This window comes from Bombyx mori, chromosome 24 (assembly GCF_030269925.1).
Source record: "Bombyx mori chromosome 24, ASM3026992v2".
Classification (NCBI taxonomy): domain Eukaryota; kingdom Metazoa; phylum Arthropoda; class Insecta; order Lepidoptera; family Bombycidae; genus Bombyx; species Bombyx mori.
In genome coordinates this window covers 10,824,480-10,842,475 of record NC_085130.1, presented here as the reverse complement: position 1 = coordinate 10,842,475, position 17,996 = coordinate 10,824,480, and the positions used below count along the sequence as shown (strand labels likewise).

Here is a 17,996-nt window from a genome sequence, read left to right as displayed (position 1 = left end):
AGTCCGCGCGGGTGGGTACCACCGCCCTGCCTGTTTCTGCCGTGAAGCAGTAATGCGTTTCGGTTTGAAGGGTGGGGCAGCCGTTGTAACTATACTGAGATCTTAGAACTTAAATCTCAAGCTGGGTGGCGCATTTACGTTGTAGATGGCTATGGGCTCCAGTAACAACCTAACTCCGGGTGGGCTGTGCTCGTGCACACCTCTAAGCAGTAAAAAAAAACCTTTTTTTTATTTTAAATATGTTTTGTTCCAACTTAGGCTATAGGATGGTTTTTATTTCGATTAATGGTCGCAATATTTATTAGATAACAATAATTTCTTATGTTGATTGTTGTTATTAATTGTAAGTTTCATAAGTCTAAAACAGATGGCACCTTAAATCTAAAGTTTGCTTTTGTGAGTAATAATACTCATTTTTCAATTTTTTCATAATTTTTTATTAATCTTAATACTTTCAAAAAAACCGCGCTATGAGCGTGGGGTGTTTACGTTTACACAGTGCCACTAGATGGCACTCGAGTCACAAACAACTATCAGGTGTTTTGTACAAGCCCAGAAAAACTTAAAATGTCACGAAAGTGTAAATACGACGCTGATGCATTTTGTTTCATATGTGGTCAATTTATTAAAGTTCAAAAGCAAACTGTTTCATGCCGTGTATTTTTTTTCCCCTCTAATTACGATCTAAAATATCGAAATTTTATGCTTTGCAATCAAAGTCCAAATTGGTGTTGACCCGTGAATTATCTTCTGTTGCAGGAGTGTCCTGAGGGCGTGGTGCAGGAGGACTCCTTCAAAGATATTTATGCTAAATTCTTTCCACACGGAAGTGAGTATTATTTTCACTATTTAGTTAACTTTTAATTCACACACGCACACACATATATTAAATTCGTATCTAGCGATGCACCGGTGTTCGAATCCCGCAGGCGGGTACCAATTTTGCCAATGAAATACACGTACTCAACAAATGTTCACGATTGACTTCCACGGTGAAGGAATAACATCGTGTAATAAAAAGCAAAACGCGCAAAATTATAATTTGCGTAATTACTGCTGGCAAGACCTCTTGTGAGTCCACACGGGTAGATACCACCGCCCTGCCTATTTCTGCCGTGAAGCAGTAATGCGTTTCGGTTTGAAGGGTGGGGCAGCCGTTGTAACTATCCTTGAGACCCTAGAACTTATATCTCAAGGTGGGTGGCGCATTTACGTTGTAGATGTCTATGGGCTCCAGTAACCTATTAACATCCGGTGGGCTGTGACCTCGTCCACCCATCTAAGCAATAAAAAATAAAATAAAAAAATGTAAGCTTTTCAATACGTAAAAGGGCTTTTGTTGTTGACGTGACATCCCTTGTTACAACTCCGAGTCACGTGATAGGGTTGTGACTGTTAAAGATAACGAAAACGAATTTAATGTTAGCGTAAATGTAATCATGATTTGTGTTTGTTCCGTTTTTAATGTTTGGACTAGCTCACGGAAATCCACGGAAGAGCATCTATATATTAATACGTGAAGCAAAAACTTTGTATCCCTTTTTACGAAAATTGCGCGGACGGAGGAGTATGAAATTTTCCACACTTATAGAGAATATAGAGAAGAAGTGCACAATGCTAATATTTTTTTTAAATAATGCATAAAAGATACATTAAATCAATAAAGAAAACATTACACACACTACATACCATGTATTTGACGCACACACGCATGCATACTATTTATGATCAAACTTTTGTTCTTGACGTCTGTGGTCAAATTGAAAATAGATTAAATATTGTTTGTCTTTATTAATATTTTTTTTATAGTGTAGCCTTGGCGAAATTTGTGATTATAGAAGTATAAAATAGAATCATAATAGTGTACAAACTTATTATACAATTCCAATTAATTAGTCGAATTTCGACTACTGCTTGATTGTGAGTAGAAAAGTTATGTCTGACCATGCTAGCTGACAATACGTTGAGATCGTTGGGGTAGACGCGTTGTTGAGTGAAGACCGCGAATTGGCAAGCGTGGTGCTTGCTGGATATCCTCAGACTCGGGGTGATCTGTGCAGGGTGGGTGGCAAGAGCTTTTTTTTATTTATTGCTTACATGGGTGATAAACCGAAACGCATTACTGCTTCACGGCAGAAATAGACGGGGTGGTGGTACCTACCCGCGCGCACTCACAAGAGGTCCTACCACCAGTAATTACGTAAATTAAAATTTTCGGGTTTGATTTTTACTACACGATGTTATTCCTTCACTGTGGATGTCAATCGTGAACATTTGTGAAGTACGTATTTCATTAGAAAAATTGGTACCCGCCTGCGGGATTCGAACACTGGTGCATCACTAGATACGAATGCACCGGACGTCTTATCCTTTAGGCCACGACGACTTTTAAAGTCTGGAGCTGGATGAGAGAAGCCAAAGATCGCTCAGTGGCGAGCAATTGGAGAAGGCTAGGTCCAGCAGTGGACGGTTATAGGCTAATGATGATGCTAACTGACAATACGCTTTATGACTAGCTAATTCTGATTGGTATTTTTTTTATTGCTTAGACGGTTGGTCGAGTTCACGGCCCAACTAATGTTAAGTGGTTACCGGGGCCCATAGACATCTAATACGTAAATGCCGCCACTCGCCTTTATATATGAGTTCTGTATCAGTATAGTTACAACGGCTGCCCCACCCTTCAAACCGAAACGCATTTCTTTCACGGCAAAACTAGGCAGGGCGCTGGTACCTATCCGTGCGGACTCACCAGAGATCCTACCATCACCAAAGAAAAACCTTTTTCATATTTTCTTCTGAATTGTAACACGGTTTGATCTTCCATCTTCCGTTGATTTCCCATCAAAATTAAACCATAATTTTTCCATTTTATATAAAGTGTTGTTTTATAATTATATGAAAATATTTCTATATTCAACAACCTCTATTAAAAAAAAGTAATATTTTTAAACACTAACTATACAGAATTGAAACCTCTTTCCACTGAAAGACAGACAGGTCAGTGGTCCCGTCGAGGAAAAGGGCTTAATTAAATTTAAAGTGTGTGTGTGTGGGTGTGTCATTTTAATTGTGATTGTGATGATGTGATTTTTCAACAGATTCAGCCTTATACGCGCACTACGTGTTTAAAGCATTCGACGTGAATTGCAGTGGGGCGATCAGTTTCAGGGTACGTATAGTCTTCAATAGCGTTTGAGTGGCAACCACTTGACAGGAGGAGACCTGACCCCACTGAGTTTCCCGCCGGATCTTCTCAGTGGGTCGCGTTCCTGATCCGGTGGTAGATTCTGCGAAGTACTGCTCTTGCTAGGGTTAATGTTAGCAACGTCGTCAAATTTGAGCCCCGTGAGCTCACCTACTTCTTAGGTTACGCTGACATAGCCTCTCAACGCTATCAGACGATCCATTAACGGCGCTTTTAGGTACCGCAAGCACCGGTCACCGTCCTCGTCAAACCCGTCGCTTGCGACGAAGGACTCGACGAGTAAATTAACCCATACACAGAAATTAACCCAGACACAGCCAGGTCACAGGTCATGCCAGGTCATGATGGCAGTCCTCACGGCGTGTCGCCAAGTGTGTAAAAGGCGACCAGGTCATCTATTTTTTCTTTTTCCTACCTATGCTGATAGCTTTTTTTTCCCGCCTATTTTAGTAACCTCGAGGGGTTATTCTAGATTCGCCGAACTAGTAGGTGAGCTCACGGGTCTCAAACCTGACGACGTTGCTAACACGAACCGTAGCAAGAGCCGTGCTTCGCAGAATCCACCACTGGATCGGAAACGCGACCCACTGAGAAGGTCGGGCGAGAAACTCAGTGGACTGTGTCTGTGGGTTCATTCGCTCGTCGAGCCCTTCGTCACAAGCGACGGGTTCGGTGAGGACGGTGACCGGTGCTTGTCGTACCTAAAAGCACCGTTAAAGGATCAGGAGGATCCGTAATGACGTGTTTAGGGCGACGTCGACTGTTTACCATTCGGTCCACAGGATCGGGTATGTAATTACCGGCGGCCACGACAAGAGGGTTCGCATGTCGTGCCGCCTTCTCAAAGTGGCCCAATGATGCCGACTGTAGATACTTACAGACTGATAGTTGTCCCCTATACTAGATGGCGCTATTTACTTTTACCCCTTCATATTTCGTATCTGATCTACGTAATCATGTAGACATTAATATTGTGTATTTTTTTATTTATTTATAGTTAACGCGTTATCTTTCATGTTTGTGCGACTCAATTTTTTTTTCGTGTTACTCAATCTAACATTACAATCTTGAAACAATTTATGATACGCATTTTAAGCTTCGTAATTGTTAAAAACTGTTGTGGGCATATCAAAGACCAAAGTGTATTTCCACGAACGAATAAACTTCCTCTAGAGTGGTGTTTCCCAACGTGGGGCCCACGCCCCCCAAGGGGGCAATTTGGTAATTAAGGGGGACAATCGCAGTAAATTTTATTCCATGCAAATAGTAGGTTACATGCATATTTCAAATATAAAAAAAAGTAATAGTGATGCTATTAACACGTATTTCACCCTTTTTCCTCCCTCCCCTCTTCCCTTTTCCCTCCTTTTTCTTCCGTTAAAAAGTATAAATGTAGCTAGTGCTTTTAAAAAAAAAGTTTAAATTGTGAATATATAAGTTTGTTTATTTGCCTTCACCTTCCCTTGAAATTAATATACAAAAATTAAAATTATTTTGAAATTGAATCTCAATTTTTTTTTTATGTTTTTGAATATTACTTACTGTGTTTTGATAACGATTTCTTCCTAAAGCCTATCATTTATGCTTCTCAAGCGAACAAATCAATTTTTTATTGTTAAAAATTATGTATGGCGGGCATAAACATTTTAGAAATGTTACAATGGGGCATGGCACAAAAAAGGTTGGGAAACACTGGTCTAGAGCGATATTATCGTGAAGGCGTTCGTGGGTGACGCGTGTCGTATCTTAAATCCGTCTTGAACGTAAAATATAACGTTTCTAAAATATTAATTTTGAAAAATGAATAATAATATTAAGTAGACATATGTACATAGAAATATAAATAGAAAATATACAGTGCGCAGAAATTTAATTAATAAAAAAAACGTGTGGCACTCTGGGACTGCCGCGGTAAAGCTAGTGCATAGCATTTTTTATCAACTTATGCAATTATAATTAGACAATAATAATTTAATGTTAATACAATAATAAAATAAGACTACGATATATTTATAAACATTAACAAAAGCAAAACATTAACTGTCCCCTTCACACTCATAAGCTAGACCGCGCGAGAGAGAGATGGGCAGATATTTCATAATGCGCATGCAGTGCGACGTCACGCCGCGCGCTTATTCACAAACACTACACATGCGCAACGTGTGAATGTGTTGCACGAGAGCTACATGGTAGGCGGAGTGGGGGTGTTAGGTTTTTTTTCCGTTACGGAATTTCTTGATTCGGTCGCCGCGCTCAAAGCCCACGATAAAAGCTACGCAATAGCTTAAAAACACTTATTTAAACAGTATTAATTAAACGACATTTAATTTCCGATGACATATTGAATATTATCGTAGACTATACCATCAAGAGATTTTTATATGAAAACTTATTTTTCATTAATCGCGTTTCTTTTACATGCAGTCGACGTTACAACAAACCGTAAATGTAGTTTCAATTGGAACTGCAACTGGAAAATACCGTACAAAATACGTATAGCACCAAAAAACCAAAAAAAAATCAAAATGGCGGACAAATTGTCGAATTCCCGGCTACGCGGACGACCGGAAACTGCAGAATCGAGTGTTGCCTCACTAATTGGCGTTAGTTCCGTTCAAAACTTTAGTACGGAGCTAGTTTTACTGTCAGTTTGATTTTATACAAATATGGCCGACATTGTATGGTGAAATTACGTGTTACTGAATATTAGTGGAATTTGTTTTTTTTTACTACCTATTCGCTGGTATGACTGACAGTTCTGGAGTAGTTTTGCTTTTTTTTTTATAGCTTAGGCCTTAGATGGTTGGACGAGCTCACAGCTCACCTGGTGTTAAGTGGTTATCGGAGCCCATAGACATCTACAACGGAAGTGCCGCTACCCACCCCTTGAGATATGAGTCCTAAGCTCTCAATTTAGTTACAATGGCTACCCCACCCTTCAAACCGAAACGCATTACTGCTTCAGAGCAGAAATAGGCAGGGTGGTGGTACAACAAATCATAATTTTGCGGGTTTCATTTTTATTACACGATGTTATTTCTTCACCGTGGAAATCAATCGTGAACATTTGTTAAGTACGTGTATTTCATTAGAAAAATTGGTACCCGCCTTGCGGGATTCGAACACCGGTGCATCGCTACACACGAATGCACCGGACGTCTTATCCTTTAGGCCACGACGACACGGAAAGTTTCAATTGCAAAGGTAATCGGGATGTGCCTCAAAAATCACTGCAAATAGATATTGTCTTTGATGTTTTATAGAGCTCCTCAGAGCGGGAACAGAAGGCGCGATAGCTAGCTCCGTTCCAGTGAGCTATTTCCGAATGGAAATTAATTTCCGCGTCGCCGTAAACTTCCGATCCTCTGCCTGATTCTGCCGTGATGCAGTAATGCGTTTCGGCTTTAAATATGGCGCAGCAGTAGTACTGTGGAAACTATGGCTCAGGACCTATGTCTCAAGGTGGACGGCGGCATTGATGCAGTTGATGTCCATGGGCTACGGTGATAGTTGAACAGCAGGCGAGTCGTGAGCTCGTCCATACGTCTTAGCAATTAAAAATATATATTATAAAAACCGATACACCCTTTATTCATAGAATTGTCTATATCGCAGAGAGAGAGAGAGAAAGAAATACAATTAACATTTATAAAAAAACAGTCAACAAGCGGATACATTTGTACAATAAATAAATAAATAAAATACGTTTATTCCAGGTAGCTTAAGCCCATGAAAATTCACACACAATTACATAATATTTTAATCAAAATAAAACTGAATTAAAAGAAAAAATTATCGGAGTTATTAAAAATAGAAATAAATTAAAATCAAGTCAAATGAAATGAAATTATAAAAAAACAAATTATAAAACCAAATAAAAAAAATGAAAGCTACAATTTATACGGAACCAGCTGACCCGGCAGACTTCGTAGTGCCTCAATCGATAAATAAAAGACCTAAACTTTTGTATAAAATAAACTTAAAACAAAAAAGGAATCCGTCCGAAGGGGGACACATCAAAGGGAAAACAAAATTGTTATTTTCATTTAATTCCGAGCATTTTAATATTTATTCACCTTTTAAACCTTCTCTGGACTTCCACAAATAATTCAAAATCAAACTTAGTCAAACAGTCCAGCCGTTCTCGAGTTTTAGCGAGACTAACGAACAGCAATTCATATTTATATATATATGGATGATATCAATAACTACAATTTGAAGTTCATAGAATTTATAAGTCTATACTAATATTATAAAGCGGAAAGATTTGTTTGTTTGTTTATTTGTATTGAATAGGCTCCGAAACGAATTTTCCGATTTAAAAAATTCTTTCACACGCAGAGTACAATTTATTAGGAATTATTAAAAATATAATAACAATATCGTTTTTTTTTTGTTTTTTTTTTCAGGAATTACTGGTGACCCTGTCCACGCTGCTCCGTGGCTCCGTGTACGAGCGTCTCCGCTGGGCGTTCCGGCTCTACGACGTGGACGGAGACGGAGCCATCACGAGACAGGAGCTGGCCGAGGTGGTCGTGGCGGTGCACGAGCTTCTGGGCAGACGAGCGCCCCCTGGGTCCCCAGCTGCGAGGCTGGACGATGCCAAAGCCAATGAACAGGTAAGGCCAGTATTGTACTGCTTAAGCCTGCAACACATGTTGGTCGAGCTAAGGCCAACGCGAGCGTAGGCAAATGAATACAATGCAAGTGCTACTGTCTACACGTTCGGCAATGTGGATATACAACAAAGGGAAGATCTTCCACCGAGCGGGTGATATTGCTCGGTAGACCGACGGACCAAATGTTGTTGTTCGGAACTTGTATATATATAAAAAAAACGCTACTCGGTTAGGTAACTATAGGCGCTGCCATGGTGGCCTTGGCTGCTCTGACAAGCCCCTTTCATTTCATCCCTACTCCGCTGCCGACCGTCACGCGACATGCAACACACAGACGAAAAAGTTTGAGACGACGTAATAAAAGTTTCACTTTAAAATAGTCCGTTTACAACGTGAGCAATTCGACGTTTTCCAGGTGGACCGGGTGTTCAGGAAGCTGGACCTGAACCAGGACGGCGTGATCACGATCGAGGAGTTCCTTGAGTCGTGTCTGAAGGATGACGCGATCACTAGGTCGCTTCAAATGTTCGACTCGGCACTATGACGGCAGACCGACGCTGCGCACACTCGATTCGCTGACAGGTGAATAACTAACCGACACTATTAAAGCTACTACTATCGTCAGTACGACGTCTCTACGCTTCAGGGTCCACGGGCTGCAGCTCGGTACCCACACACTCGACTCGTTGGATCATAGGACTTGAAAACTTGGTCTAAACTAGCCAAACAATTCAATAATTTATTTTTATTTACTTGAGCTTTCCACTATGCAGCTTTGGATATTATTTTATTTTATATTTACTTTTCATTACAATTTACTGACATTTACTTTGACACAGAAACACAGCTGTTGTTTTCGATCGGCCATTTTGAAAAGAACAATTTAAAATTCAACTCATAGCTTACGATTGTTGACGATAGTTATAAGTTACGAGTCGATCTTCGCTGTTGTTTTAGTTTAAACTACGATTATTATTACGGGCCTTAATTTTATTGATGCAGTTAATAAATTAAAGCGCTATACATCCAACAGGGGCCAAACAAAGCGCGCGCCTTCGTACCGCCATTACTGCGAGTGCGAGCGCGTCAACGACCCCGGCTTCCTGTCTAACATGGCGGCCGTATGGCGTCTACGCGTTACAGTATGCGCACGCTACTACATCGTCTTCGAGAACTTCTATAATCGCGTCGTGAAACCTAAAATACGTAGCGTTATGTTCTTTCATTTTTAATTGAATACGCAATCTCGAAAAGGGCACGTCCCCGAAAATGTAAAATGTTCAGGAAATGAAAAAAAAACTGTTTTTTTTCTAAAGCAGTGTAAAATTTTAAATATTAACTTTTGAGATATATTTTAGTGTTAATTAGCAATTGAAAACTACTGGAATTGTTATAAAATGGGTGTAGGTAAGCCTTAAAACTACATGTATATGAAAAAACGTATTTGACAAAATATGCGACATGTGCCCTTTTCGAAATTGCATATTCAATTATAGATGTAGTGAGAAATTATTTTCTTTCGGGAAAACTCCGATCTTTATCGAAATACGATGACACCCGAACTGTCAATGAATGATCGTATTAAACAAGTGACATTTTTATATCCATCAATATGGAACTTTATTGTTTAGTGTCAAATGTCAAAATGAATAATGTCATTGTATAATATAGAGATGCTACAACCGTAACAATTATTAAGTTGTTCCTATTTTTGAATTTGCTATTTTCCGATATGAAGTACAGGTAAATATAAAATATAATTCCTTGGACTGGTTATTTTAACCGTTTTCGAGGTTGCGGCATGGCTATACAACCTTTCTAACAGTAATCTGAAAATATGGTTAAAACTGTAGCGAATATTAGAATTTCGTATTACCACTCTAATATATTGGTCTGCTGATGCGACTTACCCTTATGACCCTTAGATGGTTACCGAACCTATTTGAGAGAGCACGATAAATACCAACTTTTCCGAAAAATTACGAAGTAAAATCTTTTCTCACTATATCTATACTCAATTAACACGATCGAATTATAAATAATAGTTCGATGATTGTAAAGATTCATTTAGATTTATCTCTGAAGCTCTGTGTGCTTAGTGCGAGTTTTTGAACGTTCTCGATAGCGTAAAAGTTAACTCGAATTTCTATGGTGTTTGGAACAGCGCCCCTAGCGGCAAACGTAGCACACCGGGTTTGTAATGATGTGTTTTTTTGTAATGTACGTCAATATTCCTTATTATTGTGTATTAGGAAAAATTGCATGTGTTTAAATTTTAACGTTTTAACTAGGCGATTCCAAGGCAATACACAAAGAAACCACGATATATTTTCAGGAGCGAATTCTTGAAGATCGTGTCTGGATATATTCATGGACTCAATGAACGAATACTAGGCCCAAACCTATCCCGTGCTCATAGCTAACGCTGACTATATTAGCAGCATTACTGAAAGCTCCATAGTCGTAGAATAGTCCAGCGGCTCACAATCATAGTCTTACAAGATTTTCAATAAGTTATTTTTATCTAAAATGATGCAGAGGAAATGCATCTTTGCCTATACAAGCGGTAAATATGCAGAATCTTTTATGATTGAAGGATTACTGGTGGCCCGGAGGCATTTCCAGTTTCTCCAGAACAGATGGGCGAGCAAAGGCTCAGCCAGGAGGGGTGGCATTTGCTAACAGCTACCCGAGCGCCTCCGATCGAGACCTAACAACTCAAGAGCAGCTGCTTCACAGATGAATCTACTACCGGATCGGAATCGCGATCCGCTGAAATGTTCAGATACTCACTAATCGTTGGCTACACAACTAAGTGTTATAGAATAATCACTACATACCTAGTATAAAACAAAGTCGCTTTCTCTGTACCTATATCTGTCCCTATGTATGCTGAAATCTTTAAAACTACGCAACGGATTTTGATGCGGTTTTTAATAGATAGAGTGATTGAAGAGGAAGGTTTATATGTATAATAACATCCATTAAATAGTGCAGAAATCAATAATAAATTTCAGCTTCCGAAGCGAAGCGAGGGCCGGTCGCTAGTTATTTATAATTTAGTAAACGATTCCGGTCTGATGGTAGATTCTACGAAGCACTACTCTAGGGCCAGTGTTAGTACACTGTCTCATGGTCGAGCCACGTGAGCCCACCTACGAGTCACGGCGTACCTGAAATACCTCCTTTAGTTACCAATTCAATTAGTGACATTTTTGTTCTTAGACATGTAAGTAGGTCGTTGATTAAAAACAATTAAGTCATTGGACTATTCTACCAAAGCTCGACGGATTGGGCTTTAGCTTTATTCAGCGTTGCAGTAAAACTAACTTTAAGTCTTTGGTGATTCGAACTTTAAGGGCATAGATAATAGAGTCATCTCATATCGGAATGATGGAAATACTTTTTAATCCTAAAGCAATAGGTAAGCGCCAGTTATAAACAGACAGATTTGTGCGCGTCATGAAAACTATAGAGGGTAGAGGTAAAGAGTACAACTTTGGTATGAAGAAGTGTTGAGAAGCGACCGCCTAGGATAGCGTCACCGTAGCAAACGATGTAATTTCAAAGATGGCGTCAAAAATTGATATTGAAGTCGTCGTGGCCTAAAGGATAAGACGTCCGGTGCATTTGTATCTACTGGTGCACCGGTGTTCGAATCCCGCAGGCGGGTACCAATTTTTCTAATGAAATACACGTACTTAACAAATGTTCACGATTGACTTCCACGGTGAAGGAATAACATCGTGTAATAAAAATCAAATCCGCGTGGGGGGAGTTACCACCACCCTGCCTATTTCTGCCGCGAAGCAGTAATGCGTTTCGGTTTGAAGGGCGGGGTAGTCGTAACTATACTGAGACTTAGAACTCATATCTCAAGTTAGGTGGCCGCATTTACGTTGTAGATGTCTTTGGGCTCCAGTAACCACTTAACACCAGGTGGGCCGTTCAATTCGATACACTTCGCTCTGTTCACAACTGCTACATTTATATCGCAACACGTGCTACTCGCTGTGCTGGTGAATTGTTGACTTGTATTCTGTAGTATGCTTAGTGCAAGTTTTTTAACGTTCTCGATAGCGTAAAAGTTAACTCACATTTGTATGCAGTTGGAACAGCGCCCCTAGCGGCATACGTAGGCAAACGATCCAACTCCATACCAGTTTGAGTTAACTTTTACGCTATCGAGAACGTTAAGAAACTCACACTAAGCACACTGGTCACAGCCGGACGCATTAAGCTTGTCCCATATACAAGACAGTTATATCTACTTCTACCCTCCAAAAATAAAACGTACAGAAACTAAAGATGTCTTGGAAACTCCGCTAGAAGTCAAAAAAGGAATTACTAGTGAAAATTATGTTGTTTTTTTTTGCGTAGACATTTCAAGTGTATTTGGTTGTGGTAATTATTCTAGTCAATATACGATACGATATATATAATATGTTAGATCACTTTAGCACTTCGCAATGTGCTGACGTCCCTTTTCGGAACTCGGTGGCCGAATGGTATGCGGCAGGGATTTTTTTTCTTAAATATATTCTAGTTTATATATAAAACTTTACACAATACACGAAAATCGGAATTTAATATTTTGAGTTTGATTAATCATTTTGCTGTTATATAGGTCACCGGTGCCCTACGCGGCGCACTGAAGTAATTAGAAAGTTTTAGTTGGGCCAATAAACACAATTTTTTTTTTCAATCTTTCGCCTATCTATATCCTTCAATCGAAAATATTGGCTGTTTTACCTTCTTACTAGATAAAATACTTAAAACCCGTGTGTTTGTTTATTTATTTATTTCTTCGCACCAATGAGGCGATCATCAATAGTAAAACGTTGACAAATTGACAAGAACCACGTGATAGAAGTCACCTTAATTATAGATGCAACCGTCAGTGCAAAAGGTAGCTGACAAAATCTTGAAATTAACAAAATAAGCATAATGGAATAAAAGTAAATTTACAAATTTTATATTACGCTTTTTTGGTTGGATTCCCTTTGCAAGTATCCCGACTTTAAAAAAAAAGGAAACCATTTTGTTTTGCTGTCAACAGGGTACTTAATCTAGAATTTTAACTTCAATTTGAAATTCAATTTTATAAATTTTACTAAAATTGAATTTGAAGAAAAAACCTTAAATTGCTATATTCCGTTTTTATCTATTGAACTCACATCGCTGTCCGAATAACCTAAAATATGTAATCGATATTGTTTTAACTATGATTCTCAGTTTAATTAGGATTTTAATTGTGATTAATGTTCCTTAAACCTAAGCAATAAATAATCATATCATTGTTTCGATTACGTTTTAAAATAAGACTATTGTACTGTAATATCTTTTTTTTTGTTTTATAATTGTCAATGACAAGCATATTTGATAAATAATTTTAATTAGAGGTTATTTTTGATAATAAAATTGGCAATGTTAATTTTGATATTGACCTCAGAAAGTCAAAATACCCGTTGAAAATTGTCAATATTATATGGCGTCACTATGGCTATATTCCCATTGGCACTGTGAACACTGTAAGGTGTAATGTCAATTTAGTATACTGCGAACCTTTCCACCATTCCTTTATATTTGGCTATGCTAGTCACTGCTTAAAACGGAACGTATACTGTCATCGACCTTTTTTGGCCTTGTTTCTACTTCAACAAACAAATAGTTTAAATTTAGTTACATTTAAAAATTGAATTTTCAGGCTGTTGTCATTTGAATTATTCGCATAATGATAAGGAGTATACTTTTTAGTAATAGAAACTATTTGTTTTTTCAAGCGATTTAGTATTTAATATCTTAATAACTGAATTATTAAATAAGGTTAAGCACGGTAAAAGTGAACACATGATCAAAGCAGTGAGAGCAGTTTACTTCGAAAACACTTACAGTGCTCATAGTAGAAAAATGGCGACGATTTTTGATGTCATTAATTTCGTTAGGATACTGCTACTATACACAGTCAGTCAATGTCAGTCTTAACGGAATGAATTTCTCTCCATTAAGAGCACTGAGCAATGCTTGTAGTGTAAATCGGAACGTAGCCTTTATATGTCACAAGGATGACAGACAACAACGAATGAGAAGACGCTCTACAAAAATCTACTATCTCTTTCTTTCAGAATGGTTTACAGAAATTTTAATTTATTCGGGTTATAATAGTATGGATTACATCTTTTTAATCTAATCCAATCTAATCTAGATAACATTGATTCAGAAGTAGTAATAGTTTTATTTTTCAAGCTGAAAAGGCAGAGGTCTTATACCATATACCATACAGCCTAATCTTTTATTTAATGAAATATTTTTTCAAATGAGAAAATGTTAATATGTAGTGAAATGAAATGAAGTTGATTATAATATGAAACATGGCATGAAATGAAATGAAATGAGATGAGATGAAATATAATCTTAGTAAAATGGTGGTCATTTCACTGAGACTTTCAGTGGACTTTTTGGAGGATCCCGAGAAGTTACGCTTTGTTTTATTTTCTCACATTTGTGCACTTTCACAGATCTTAAGCAGTTAATAAACCACCGTTATTACGCATTTAAACCTGAAAAGACGCTAAATAGACAAAATAAAACAATTCACAGAACTTCGCTCCTCGCGTTCCCGCCAAAAAGTCTTAACATTGATTACCTAATTTTGATTAATTTTATTATTTTAAGCATCATGGCCACTACGTTCATAAATCGCGCGGCAAATTAGATTTTCCGTTTCACGCAGAGTCACTTAAAACTTAAATGAATTTGTCGTTATATGATGATCGTTACAATTAGAAACTATTGCCATTTATTTAGTACGTGTGTAAGTAAAAATTAATGTTAACAATAAAATTAAAAATATCTTATGAATTAAATGTTATTGTCTAAAATTAGTACATTTTTTTTGTCTTTCTTAAATATATAATGTTCTAGTTAACAATGTGTGAATGTTCATGGAAAGCATACTTGGTGATGCATTTATATTATAAAAATAAGATTTCTCGTAACGATCGTATTGATTGTAAAATAATATTACCTAAATGTATTTTAAAGGTTATGAAATTTGTTTAAAGAAAATTATAAACTTAAGGAATTGCTTCGAAAGGAATTGTAAATTTTATTTTGTATACTTTTTTAAGCATTTTATTGTATTTTACTTTAAAATTTCTACATAACAGTTTCCGTTTGCGCGCTGTAGCCACTACTGACTGATCGTGGGCGAACGTGTTAATAATGTACAATGAACTTTATTAGCAGAGGAAAAGAACAGAGAATTGTTTGTTAAGCATTCTTAGCTCTGTCCCTTACGCGATTTAGTTATAAAATCATTTGTTATATGGCGGGTAGAAGTAAGAAGCATCATCTTTGTGTATTAAAAATTGTTCGCTGAAAGAGCCAATTAAGGTGGCGCCACTGTAGCAAGTGGAAAGATTAAAAAAACAGCGCCTTAGCTACAACACTTCGCTCTGTTTGAAACTGCTATAATCATATATTTTCCGCTTCCTACACTAGCGCTATGTCGGTGAGTCTTCCAACTAGACTTGCGCAAAACATCACTTCCCAATGTAATGTGATATGACATCACTTTTACAGACAGGTGATATTACTCGAAAACATTACACATCACTCTTAACATTACTCGGTGCATTCAATAGATACTGTGACGACGAATGCATTGTGTTGATACACATCACTTAGGTAATGATTCGGGTGTGTCATTACAGTAGTGTATTACAATACAAAGTATGAATTTTGTATTGTTATACACTGTTATATTACTTGACAGAGATTGACTTACTTAATAATATAATAATTTTATGTATTACTTAATATAATTTATTGTGGGATGAACGGATTTCATATGGCGACTTAGACTGCAAATTGTGCTCGACAATAATGTTAATATACGAGAGCAGTAGATGCATTGTTTCGGCGCGATATCCTCAAAGTGCATCCAAGGAGGACTGTACTTTCATTTAGACGCCGTTATTTCTTTCACTTATTAAACACGCATTAAAACAAATAATAAAACTATCTTCAAACAAGTGCTTAAGTAATTCAAACACAAAAATTAATATGAAATATTACTAAACAATTACGAGCGACTAGCGATTTTACAAAAGTTGCGAATAAAAAATTAAGTAACTACTTGCGGGGAACTACCGGCTGGCCGCATGAAAAATATAAACACAAATACCTATATTAAAATTCAGACGTACCATAGGTATAAAAATGTACCTAGCGGCCAGGGCATACGGTTCAAAATCACTAGGAATAATTCCGTGTCGCTTGCTCATTTATTTTGCGTCGATCGGTCTGTCTGTCTCGCTCGGTTCCGTTCATGTAATAAGCAACATTACACGACAAAGAAAGAAACATGTTGGGTGATAGTGTGATGTTTGTTTCCTTCGCGTAATGTGTGATGTTGCATTACATCGTAGAGTAATATTACCGGAGTAATATCACTCGCATTACTTACACATGTCTACTTCCAACAACAACTCACTGTTTACAGACGGTCATTTTATCAACTTGTCCCCCATAGAAGATGGCGCTCCTTACCTCTATCCTCCATAGTTTGTTACTAGATAATATTCTTTATTTAAGAAGATCCGTATTGTTGTTATTAGTATATAAATTAATTATTGAAGTGTTATTTTTTTTTAATAGATTTTATTACGTTTTTATGTTTAAATATAATGATAATCGTTTGTTTTCTTTAAAAATGTAGTCGATAGGCTGTTTAAAATTTGTTACCCATCAATCTTTGCTAAGTTTGCGGAATTGACATAAATAGGTCATACATCATCTTAGTTTGACCTAAAAACTGCGTGCTGACACAATTTGCACGGTTATTAATGCGATCAATTTTGTCTACTGCTGTCAGCATTTTATTAGTTTTATCCTCTATTGATGGCACCACACTACAAAATGGCGTATTATCTGCAAATGATTCAAGCGTCATTCAAATCGAGCAGCAAACTTGCTTATACAAGCTTTGTCATATTATTCTGAGAAGCAAAGTAACGCCATTTTGTTTTACGAAGAAAAAAATATAGAAAAAAAAGTCAAATTAGTAATTTTTGAGGATTAAAAATCAAATCTGTCGATGAAACAAACTATATAGTACATAGTATGTTTTTTTACTAGAATTTCTAGAAAAACTAGATATTTCATTTACCCCTAAATATTGTTTTTTACGTTAAAATTTTAGTATTATAAATACTTTAATAAGACAACTTATTATTGTTGTTATAGTTCGAGTGAGATATAATTATTAGTAATAAGCGTTATGAAGCTTAAAATAACCTTCGTTTTTTTTTTTATACATTTCATATCAATTCGACCTATGTATGGTTCAAAGGATAAGACATTAAAAGGATAACGTAACTATGATCATCGCAGTAGCTGCTCGTCCTTTTTAGGTTCCCAAAGTTTTTATATCAATTAGGCTAACGGTTCTCAAATTTTAAGTGAACTTGCACACACACATTCTCTTTTATATATCTACAAATTTTGTAATTTACAATTTTAAAAATAACGATTATTTTGAGCTTCATAATAATTATAAATGACGTTTATTCAGAATCTGAATGTGTAAATACATACTTCGGTCCGCTGTATCGAAACGTCCGTCAATAAAACATACGTTCTTCATGTTATTAAAATGCGTTTTATTTTTATATTAGTATACATACCGTAAGCGCCATGACACAGACTTGGGTAGACTTCGATGATGGACATGGTTTTTATTTCATTCTACATATTGGCTGGTAGCGTAAGGGGCTATTCCAGCTAGTATTAGTAGTGGTAGGACCTCTTATGAGTCCGCGCGGGTAGGTACCACCACCCTGCCTATTTCTGCCGTGAAGCAGTAGTGCGTTTCGGTTTGAAGGGTGGGGCAGCCGTTGTAACTATACTTGAGACCTTAGAACTTATATCTCAAGGTGGGTAGCGCTCACGAGACAGGCCACGGTCAAGTTTCAGGGACACGACCTTCAGCAATGAAGAAAGCGACAAAGAAGACTGCTTACTGGTGGTAGGACCTCTTGTGAGTCCGCGCGGGTGGGTACCACTACCTTGCCTATTTCTGCCGTGAAGCAGTAATGCGTTTCGGATTGAAGGCCGAGCAGCCGTTGTAACTATACTTGAGACCTTAGAACTTATATCTCAAAGTG

The 17,996-nt window shown here is 37.3% G+C and overlaps 2 protein-coding genes across 3 annotated transcripts in view; both read left to right on the top strand.

The window, feature by feature from the left end:
- Positions 1–17,486, top strand: part of LOC101740782 (Kv channel-interacting protein 1) — a 49,512-nt gene extending 32,026 nt beyond the window's left edge. For both annotated transcript variants that reach the window (XM_004927289.5, XM_062675786.1), the window contains 5 exons: positions 760–829; positions 3,102–3,172; positions 7,618–7,827; positions 8,243–8,409; positions 8,861–17,486. In XM_004927289.5, coding sequence (XP_004927346.1) covers positions 760–829; positions 3,102–3,172; positions 7,618–7,827; positions 8,243–8,371 — 480 coding nt within the window. In that variant the 3' untranslated portion in view covers positions 8,372–8,409; positions 8,861–17,486. The remainder of the gene's footprint in view (positions 1–759; positions 830–3,101; positions 3,173–7,617; positions 7,828–8,242; positions 8,410–8,860) is intronic.
- The window catches only part of LOC134201268 (uncharacterized), a 395,935-nt gene that overhangs the window by 376,244 nt on the left and 1,695 nt on the right, over positions 1–17,996 (top strand). The window lies entirely within an intron of this gene.